Raw genomic sequence first — 8072 nt, forward strand, 5'->3', positions numbered from 1 at the left:
TGAGACGTTCGTTGAGAATTATAACGCGACTGTTGAAATTAAGTGTATCGCAAGTTATATTCAGAAAGAATAAACCAGTTTTATTAAGAAAGGACTTGTGTGTCGCTAAAGTTTCGTCGGAACGAAGTTACGGAAAATTAACTAACGAACGGAGACGTAACAATATGAATAAAAGTTTGGTTATATCTGTACATTAGAACCGTAAAGTTTTATGAATTTTGATTGTATAGTACTTCAAGTGAATGGCAAGTATTTCTATTTTAATTAGTTTCTATAATACTAAAGTGATTGGTTAAACAGTAAGTCATTCATTTATTATATTTTGTTGTAGCAAAATGGTCAGGTTAATTATCTTCAATTAGAAACAGAAAGAACTGTTATATGTTGTCATTCACTTAATGTTCAAGATAAATACAGAAGGTAAGATTTTCTACAACTCATCAAACTCTATATAACTAAATATGAAAATAAGCGTCCTTTTACGGATGAATAAATGTTAGGTATAGAAATGAAAAATGTCAGGAAATGCAAAATAGTATTGTTACGACAGCGGAAGTCACGTGAAGTTATTGTTAATTATCTATTGGTTTTATGTAAGTGGCTATTGTTCGGGACGAACCATACTAAGGAAGGGGCACTGTTATGACAGTGTTATAACACGTGATGAGATTCTCGAAGGATCGTGAATTGTCCAGGCAACTCTAGTCTTTTCCAGGCGCACTCTTTTTTAGTATATAAGCCCGGCAAATAAAGCGGAGAGATAATTGCATAGATAGAGAGATTGAAGAGAGAGATAATCGAGTCAAGTCGTAAGTAAAGTGTGTGAATCCCTGTGAATTATAGCGTGTTTTTATAAAAGTAGTTAAGTTAAACTGACTGTGGAAATTCTGTGTATTGCAAAGTTGTATTGAGCAAGAATAAACTAGTTTTATTTAAGAAAGGACTTATATCACTGAAGTTCCTCGGAAAGAATTTATATCGGAAACTAACAAACGACCAGATATGCAACAGCATAATTATAAAAGTGAGAACTGTAATCAAGACATTAAATGTGATGGTAACGCTATCCAGCTCTGGAAATAGCAAAATGTATGTCATGCATGTTAAATATAGTAGTAAAACTTTAGAACTAATGGGTTAGTAAAGTGTTTTATAGGTAATTCAACAGATAATTGTAAAAGTATGTAAACTAAATTATTGGCCATAATATTTGCCTTGTTCAAATAATGGAGAATATGTGTGATAAAAACTGATATGTGTAAAAGTGTTATAACATTTGTTTCATTAATTTAAAATACGTTTTACTTGTATCATTTAGAATATAAGTAAATCTAGAGTTTGAGGACATGTTGAAATACTGTATGATGAGATCATCATGGCAGCCTACCAATGCAAAGTTGAAATCTGTATCCAATCCTACGGGACTATCTGCCTAGTAACATCATTCACCTATAGAGACCTTAGTAACAAAATCCACCTACAGTAACAGTATCTACCTATAGAACCTTAGTAACCCTGTCTTTGTATACTAACAGCTGCGTAAATCTTAGTAACACCATCTGCCTAAAGAAAGTTGGTAATCCCACTCCCATGTACAACCTTAATAGTACCATCCGCCTATAGTAACAACATCCACCTATAAAAATTAGTAACACCATCTGCCTATAGTAACAGACCCACTGGTATCGAACTGTGATATCATCCTTCCCTCAGATAGCCGCGCCCTCTGGTTCCACTTCATGGATGTCATCACCCTTTGGTGTCTGTTAAACAACACTTATGTAACCCTCAAGTGTCAGGATATTACGTAAGTTATGTAACCCTCAAGTGTTAGCATACTAAGTAACAGCTGCATAAACCAAAGCAGTGGTATATTAAGTCATAGTTATGTACCCCAGCACAGAGGCAGCATCCTTTTAGTGGTTAAGTACCTTCCTAACTACTAACACTGTTAATTGTAAGTGAGCATCACATTTCTTGCTTATTAAAAACAGTACTGTTGATGTTAAGAAAGTGTACAAAAATTTATTATTCAAAACAGCACTGTTGATCTTAAACGAATGTATCTTTACTTTAATACACAAAACAGCACTATTGATCTTAACTTAAATAAGTGTGCTGTTACTTGACAGCTGATAACATCACTATTGGTTTTAAACAAATGTATCTTTAATTTAACATTCAAAACAGCACTGTTGATCTTAAACGACTGTACTCTTACTTGAATATTCAAAACATTACTGTTAATTTTAAACAGTGATTTTACCTTTGCCTGTTGGAACACTTGGTGTAAATAAATGACAGAAAATTGGGTATAATTACTAATTTTCTACGTACAATACATATGAGACTAATTGCAATATTGACATCATTTATGTTTAATGTTTAGGGTGTGTGACTTATGTTATTAAGGACCTTGAACACACAAGCATAAAATGCGTAGAAAAAATCTACTTTGAAAACTAAAATCTTTGGGAATTCTAGAGTTTAGGGACTGTGCATGTTAGATCTACAAGACTGTTTCCATGTAATGTGAGTGATATAATTTAGACAGCTTATATAAAGTGAGTGTTAAATTTAGTTATTTTTAGAAGTGATAGTTTATCGTAAGTTTGTTTACATAACTGTTTACAAATCATAAGTTGTGTACTTTAATAGTTATGAAATGGTGATTGTTATATCACTTTATCATGTTACTAGAACCTTCTTGGTTTTTCTTGTTGTTTTAATTGAGTATTATTGCATCATAATATCTAGTAATGAGTCGAATGTTCTAGACTTCTGTTGGGAGAAAATAGGGGTGAGAAATTTAGTTAGATAGATAGATAGATCTAGGCTGCATGATTGTGAGTTTAGCCATAACGAATGTATAGTGGCGATTCTTAAAGTGAAATTATCACAGATTGTATTGTAATAACAGAGTAGAAAAGATTAATTTGTCTTGTCAATTGTGTTCTAAAGCAACTTAACCAGTGTGTGTGTAGACTTTGACAAAAAATAGAGACAATTATTTAAAGCTCTGGATACAACTGTGATAACCAACAGTGTAACGAATATTTGTATATATGTTTGACTTGTTTTAATATATTATTGTAAAACAGGTAGATTGAGAAATAAATTAATGAATTTGCCTTCTTTAACTTATACCAGTGACAATTTCAATGTTATATTTATTGTTTGTTGTTTCTTAGAATTTTATCTGACAAAATTAAGAGACAGTGATTTACATAAAATAAAGGGTGCATGAGGCATTCTAACGTTTATTAGATTTATCTGATTAAACATCCGAATGTATCATTTAATTCTATGTTAATAGTGTGATCAGACCATTTCTCATATTCCACTGGAAGAGACACAATACATATACATCTGTGATTATCTTACCGTCATTTTATTGTCATGAAAGTTGATGTAGAAACATGTTCACCAGTAAATATTTGAATTAGTAAGAATGACAGCTGTAATTTGTTTACTAAAACAAATTTGTAAATGATAAACTACACAACCAAGAATAATGTCAGTTTATCAATTCCAGTGAAGTTGAAAGTTAAACTTTACATTCTTCACAGGATAGAAGTAGTGGATCCTTTTCACTTTTGTTCTCATGTCCATAGGGTTTGTCGGTGTTGTCATTATAGGCTATAGGAAAGGCTACAAGAAAAGAGAGAGCTCTGTTACAGTATTACTTGTTATCTATTAATTTAGGATACTAGTGATGAGTAAAGGACGATAAATTATAACCAAACAAACAATATAATTTCTTCCCTAAGACTGGTTGGTTAAAAACAAACTAACAAACAATAACTTGTGCACCTTTATTATCTAACCTTTGTGTCTGAACAACTTGGGTAAGCATATCCAGTAATTTAGCTTCATTAAACACCAAAACCACATTCAACTATAACAGCGTTTTTTGAATTTCTGTCTGAACTATAAGAGAAAAATCTTTACAACACATGTAATAAATCTGATGAACATACAGTAATAATAAAAGCTAATTTTTTTACTGGTAACAAAAAGAAAGAATATACTTCAAAGTTTGAAAACCACTCAAAACATTCTATAACAACATAAAACATTTTTTTTTGCTACCCAAAATATTAATGTACACTATATTGTAACATCAGAAGTAGGAGGTGTGGGTTTCATATTTATGGGAAACGAAAGTGTATGCTATACTGTAATGAAAGTGACAGAAGTGCATTTAGTATCGGTTTCAATGAAAATTTTCGTCCTGTTTCCGTACTAGACCACATAATTATTATAAATACAAAATGTAGAATATATGAAATATAATCCTGTATGATGTAATGCTAAGCAGAGAGTATAGGTTATATATTGAAATGCTACTATACTAAAAAGAGGGAGAGTCTCTTGTGCTGTTTCACTGCCAGTGTTTTTTATATTTCTAATATGCTATTGTGGCATTTTCAGTTAAAACTGATTCCCCCAAAGAGTAAATCAGGTAGGCCTCTATCTAACAGGAGGTTTAGCAAGATTGTTACGACAACGCAGGTCACGTGACGCTTGTATCACGCCACTTCCTTCTCGAACCTTCATGAAATATTGGGAGTTTACTAGATCTCGGTATTATTTTATATATAAGATGGTCACAACGTGACGGAGGCAATGTAATGAGTAATTGAATGTATGCGGACAGAATATTGTTGAGCACGTGAGAAGTTCGTTTTGAATTATAGCGTTTGTTATAGCGCGACTGTTGAAATTAAGTGTATCGCAAAGTTGTATTCAGAAAGAATAAACCAGTTTTATTTAAGAAAGGGCTTGTATCGGTAAAGTTTCTTCGGAAGTAATTTTTACGGAAAATTAACTAACAACAGGAGGCGTAATAATATATTACAAAGTAATACTGAGTGCCTTGACAGGTAACTGAGTTTGTTAAGCTAAGAAATAAATGGACTGGGCATGATGCGTAATATACAGTGAAACAATTTTTATTCTTACAGTACAAAATAACAGTGTGTATAGTCTCTTTTTTGTTTTGGACAATGGACAGTTGCCGTTATTGAAGAGGTGGAAAAATCAGGCTGGTTACACTACCTTAAGAATTAGTTACCGGTTGACCAAATAACTAAAGATAATGTTCCAAACTGACTGAATCTCACATTAATTAGTCAAAACTAGAACAGAAGAATTTCACGTAGTGCCTAGTGTTACTCATATGACTGGTCATTCCCATTCAAAAGTAAAAGAGGTTTTAATCTTGAGACATCACCTGATCTACAGCTGTCAACCATCACGCACAAGGCAGTACTTGACAGCCATATCATCCATATGTTTCAAGGAATGATTGAGAACAAAAGTAGCTAGAACTAAAACAACTCAATGATTTTCTTGGCCACATGTTATGTGAAAACTGCATATTCATCAGTATAACAGAAAATGTTGAAAAATTCATATATGAAATTAGAAGGTAGAAAATGCATGGTATGTTTGCATACCACATTATCAGGACGTGTGTTTTATATTAAAATGATAACAATGTAGAGTGTTTTATGTGTTGTATCTTTACCCAAATTTGTTACATTGCTAAACTACTATCAGGAAGTGTGTTTTAGATGTCAATGCTAGCAGCATGGAGTGTATTATGTGTTTTATCAGTACTAGTAGGATATGTTTGTTAAATTCTAAGCTGCTACTAAGAAGTATTTTATATTGTAACACTAACAACATAGAGCATATATTGTGTTGTATCACTACCAGCAGTACATGTAAGTTATATTGGAACTTGTATGATGAATTTTTATATTTCAATACTAAAAGGGTGAAGTGAAGGTGATGCTTAGTTTCATTACAAGTATGCAGTTTAAGCTCTGTAACTTTATAAACTTTGTTGTGTTAATACTGAATTATTCCTGACTTACCCTCTTGTTTTGGCTTTGTTTTCAACTGCATGGGAATCATCGTTAGCAGGAATATAGCACTGAAAACAGTAATTCCTCCAACACCATAACAAAGTGTATTTTTGTAGAACCAACTGCAGTTAATACATTTCAGTCTAAAAGGTTAAACATAGGAAAGTTAGTAGGTATCTTATTAATGCACACAAACAAAAAAAACGATAAAACCTTAGCCTTTACAACACCAAAAGCTCTAAGATTTTATCTTTTTTTTTAAACGAGCCACCAACCATTCTGATCTCATGCATTTTTTTTACTCTTGTTATTATATATCACCAAAATACACAAATTCAAACATAACAGATCATATCTAAAATAGTGCTGGGACATACCCATAAAAATCTTATTTTATACAACATAAATAATCCTCTAAGGTTTTTATTTTGTACAACATAAGCAATCCCATTAAAATATTGCCTTGTTCAATGTAAGCATACCAACAAACAACATAAGCATTCCCACAAGGATCTAATCTTGTCAAATGTAAAAGTTCTCATAAGGATATTATCTTGTGCATTATTAATGGCTAGATGTGTATCATGTAATCTCAGAGGTTTGTTAGTTTTACCTGTTATAACCAAACTTGAATTATTGTAACAATTATTATTATTGGGTGGGTACTTTGGGGTTGTTCACTTAACAGAAGAATGCAAAGTTCATTCCACTTAATGATAACAAAAACATTTTATTTTTCCTATAGTAAGTTCTACATTTCACAACATATGCATATCATAGACTAACTTCACAAATAATGCTAAAAAGTAATTACTTGCTAATATCTGTTGCATCTACAATACTTCTCAAATCCCTATTAATTCACTGAAAATATAAACTGAAACTTTACATTCTCCAGTTGGCTATTCTCTTGCCAACTTGCTTCCAAAAGTGATCACAACAGATGATCTTAGATCTGGACCAACTTTCTGCTTTTTTGCACTTCAGGTTGGATGTCTTAATTATCTTGCACTTCCATTCTTTTTGTCATTAGAAGTTTAACCTCTAGTGGTATGTCATGTAGTGCACAGGGATATCCTGATCATATATTATGAAACTGTTCAAATCTAAAGCTCGTCTAATATTACATCCATGTTTCTGCATGAAGTCTATTCCTAATATGCATCCTTCCACAATGTCCATTATTCATACATCATTTTGTGTAGAGAAGTTTCCCACAGTGAGAATGACTCCCACTTTCCTCCTGCTGGAACTTCATGCACGTTAATTCATCCTCTTGCTCGACCTATGGAAGCAGTTTTCCAACCTTCATTACCAGATCAGATCAAATAATGGCAACTGTTGAACTAGTGGGAATCAAGATATTTTGAGGCTTTCCATTAATGAATCCATTAACTCATGGACTGGTTTCTTTAGATACTAAACTTCTTATTTTAATTACAAATGGAATTTTCTCGACTGAACTTCACCTTTTAAGTTCAGCTAATTCCTATTTTCCAAGGTCTGATTAACTCTGCTGTTCCTTTGATGTAGTTAGATTCTGGGGCTTATTCTCAGGGAATCATCTCCTGGTTTTATTATTATACTAGTAGATGCCATTGAAACAATTCAATGGTAATTTTCCTAAAATTAGTGATGAATAAATAAAAAAATGTGCAGTTAACCCAATCCCTTGGAATAGAGTGTATATGCCATGAAATTCTCTCACAAAGAAACATTTTTGTTCTTAATAAAAAATTTTTTCAGACTTTCTATTCAGCACACATGAAGACTAACAGATGAATGTTGATATTGATATGAAATTTTAAGAAATTGCAAAATAATGAATAATAAGCATTTTGATATATAATTTATTTTCTACAGATACAGAAGATACAGAACATGATAGACAGACACTTGGCTATTACTTATATAGATAATGATTTGTCACAGTTTCAGCAGTATTGTCCATGTTTTCCATGCTGTTAACACCAAAAATGGCAGTTTATTTTTAACTTGCAAAAAATGTGATACAAAAAGGAAATTTGCTTCTCTTATTAAGAAAAGAAAAATTATAATAAGTGATCCATAATTTAAACTATTTATTCTACCCACTCTTGTAGAAAATGTATTAGACTGCTATTTGTAAGATATAGAATTAAATGTTTCGGGTATAAGTATTTAAGATAAATTTTCATACCTGTTTGTATAGATTGG

At 31.9% G+C, this 8072-nt stretch overlaps 1 protein-coding gene across 1 annotated transcript in view; it reads right to left on the reverse strand.

Annotated features, from left to right (window-relative positions):
- Window positions 1–3366: 3366 nt before the first annotated feature.
- Window positions 3367–8072, reverse strand: part of LOC106475521 (major facilitator superfamily domain-containing protein 12-like) — a 17924-nt gene continuing 13218 nt past the window's right edge. The window contains exons 4-5 of the mRNA XM_013936200.2: window positions 5886–6019; window positions 3367–3651 (exon numbers count right to left, since the gene is read on the reverse strand). Of these exons, the coding sequence (XP_013791654.2) occupies window positions 3548–3651; window positions 5886–6019 (238 nt within the window). The 3' untranslated portion in view covers window positions 3367–3547. The remainder of the gene's footprint in view (window positions 3652–5885; window positions 6020–8072) is intronic.

Source organism: Limulus polyphemus, unplaced genomic scaffold (genome assembly GCF_000517525.1).
Source record: "Limulus polyphemus unplaced genomic scaffold, Limulus_polyphemus-2.1.2 Scaffold8710, whole genome shotgun sequence".
NCBI classification, from domain to species: domain Eukaryota; kingdom Metazoa; phylum Arthropoda; class Merostomata; order Xiphosura; family Limulidae; genus Limulus; species Limulus polyphemus.